The 2,608-nt window shown below is 42.8% G+C and overlaps 1 protein-coding gene across 1 annotated transcript; it reads left to right on the forward strand.

Moving 5' to 3' along the window:
* Window positions 1–945: 945 nt before the first annotated feature.
* Window positions 946–2,507, forward strand: LOC134445242 (E3 SUMO-protein ligase ZBED1-like). Its single transcript, XM_063194318.1, has one exon. The coding sequence runs from the start codon at window positions 1,279–1,281 to the stop codon at window positions 2,128–2,130; it is 852 nt and encodes a 283-aa protein (XP_063050388.1). The 5' UTR covers window positions 946–1,278; the 3' UTR covers window positions 2,131–2,507.
* Window positions 2,508–2,608: the final 101 nt, after the last annotated feature.

Here is a 2,608-nt window from a genome sequence, read left to right on the forward strand (position 1 = left end):
AGAACAAACGTCCGTGATATGTAAGATGTGCAGAGAAGACGTGAGAACGTCCGATGCCAGTACAACGAATTTATTCAAGCACTTGAAAAGTAAGCACCCCAAGGAACATGCCGAAAGTGAAACGATGCGAGCGGCGCTGCCAGCCACCTCCAAAGCTGCGGCCTCGGTGGAAACACCAAAGCAAACTACTCTAACCCAGGCATTTCAAAAAGGAACCCCGTATGATAAGACCAGTAAGCGGTGGAGAGAGGTAACAGACGCTATTACATACCATCTAGCTAAGGACATGGTCCCTTTCGCGACAGTGGAGAACGAGGGATTTAAACGCCTGATCAAAGTCCTAGACCCCCGCTATGCGATACCAGGCAGGAAGTTTTTTTCCAACACTGCAATGCCACGTTTATACACAGAGTGCAGAGAGAAGCTGGGACACAAAATTCAAAAAGTGCAGTTCTTTGCAACAACCAGTGACCTGTGGTCTAGCCGCACATCCGAGCCTTATTTAAGCTTGACCATTCACTATATCGATAACTGGAAGCTCTGCAGTGCGACTCTGCAAGCAACGTACTTCCCAGATGATCACACGGGGGAGCTCATCGCGCAAGAACTGAGGGACTCACTAGAAAGTTGGGGACTCCGTGAGGAGAACATGACCTGCATGACTACAGACAGTGGGGCCAACATGGTGAAGGCCCTCCAACTTAACAACTGGACTCGTCTTCCCTGCTTTGGGCATAGGCTGCATCTAGCCATTGGTGAGTAGAACTAAACTTAATACATGAATAATGCATGTCTGTTAAAATGTTTTCAATATTTATCTGGAACAGATTATTAAAAAAAAACTGTTGGGATTTCTATGATTAAATGTTTCTTCACATATGATAACAATAATAATAATACAATTATTATTAACATGTGATGATGATCATGATGATGATGATAAATAAATAATTCTGAATGAAAAATGTGAGCATTGCAACACTTTCATGTTAATAATTAATGGCAGATTAAAATGTTCATTTTGTTATTTTGGTTTAGTTCTGTCATTGCATCTGGGCTGGTTTTTAAAATGAAATATTGTGTGCTCTTCTTTTGTAGAAAACAGTGCCAAAGACCATCGAGTTGTTCGTGTGACATCTGTCTGCAAAAAAAGTGGTCAGTGCATTCTCCTTCAGCTGGAAGAAGAAGAGGGATTTGGCTCAAACTCAAACAGAGCTGAAACTCCCACAAAAGAAACTCAAAACAGAGTCACCAACCAGATGGGGATCCAGACTTGCCATGATGGAGAGGGTGTTGGAGCAAGAAAGTGCCATCTCCCAGGTCCTCAAAGCTGACAGGAAGACGCGGCAGTTGGCTCCATCATGGCAAGATGTTGAGGTCATGGAATGTGTGAAGAAGGCCCTCGGCCCTCTGAGGGACTTCACTGATGCGCTGTCTGGGGAGGATTACGTGAGCGTGTCATATGTGAAGCCAGTCCTGCACCTGCTCAAAGTGAACATCCTCGAGCCAAGTGAAGAGGACATAGAGCTGACTAACACAATGAGGACAACAATCCTGAGCTACCTCAACGACAAGTATCAGGACCCCACCACTGATGCACTGCTCGACATGGCTTCGCTTGTGGACCCCAGGTTCAAGAGGCAGTACATTGCTACAGAAAAGACGGAGGAAATACAAGCCAGAGCTGTTTCTGAGATCGAGTGCTTATTGAGCACACAACAGCATTCACTGCCCACCTCCACTTCACAGAATGATCCTGAGACAGAATACCAACCCCCACCAAAGAAGGCAAAGAAAAAAACATTAGGAAGCCTTTTCAAAACCTCAGGTTCTGCAGCTGACACAACAGGTCCCACCCCATCTCTGAGAGAGGTAATCGAGGCTGAAATGAAGGCCTATCTTTCCACCCCAAATGCAGACAGTGAGATGGATCCTCTGGAATGGTGGAAAGTCCACGAGGTAAATTTTCCCAGAGTAAGCAAACTAGCGCAGAAATACCTGTGCATCCCAGCCACAAGCTCTCCCTCGGAGAGAGTGTTCAGCACAGGTGGGAACATCGTGACTTGTCAAAGGGCTACTCTAAAGCCAGACAAGGTGGACAAATTGATTTTTCTGTCAAAAAATCTGTGACGGGGAAACTGAATTTCCCCTCTTTATCAGGAGGAGCACCCTGATATTTCTTTGCACTAGAGTGTTGCACTACTTTTTGCTTTGGACATTTTTTTAAAGCGATTTTGTTATTTTGATAATCATGTAAGTTGATTTTAAATCATGTGAATATAGCCAGCAACAGTTTGTGTACTTGAACATTTCATATTTTACTTTCTTTTTTATATTCTAAGAGAATGCACTTTATCAGAGTGAGAATGTTCTTTTTATCAGAATGATGTTCATTTTTATCAGTGAGAATGTTTACTTCATCAGTTGGGATGTTTAGTTTATCACAGTGTTTCTCACTTTGTCCCAGTGATTTTACAGACTTAGTAGTCTTCACTTTTATTTTGTTGTTTTGAATCATATTTCAATAGTGCACTTTATCAGCGCTGTGTTTTTTACATTTTATTTTGTTTACAATGTTTGCAATATCGTTCATTAAAATCTTCTGAGA

Source organism: Engraulis encrasicolus, chromosome 3, assembly GCF_034702125.1.
Source record: "Engraulis encrasicolus isolate BLACKSEA-1 chromosome 3, IST_EnEncr_1.0, whole genome shotgun sequence".
NCBI classification, from domain to species: domain Eukaryota; kingdom Metazoa; phylum Chordata; class Actinopteri; order Clupeiformes; family Engraulidae; genus Engraulis; species Engraulis encrasicolus.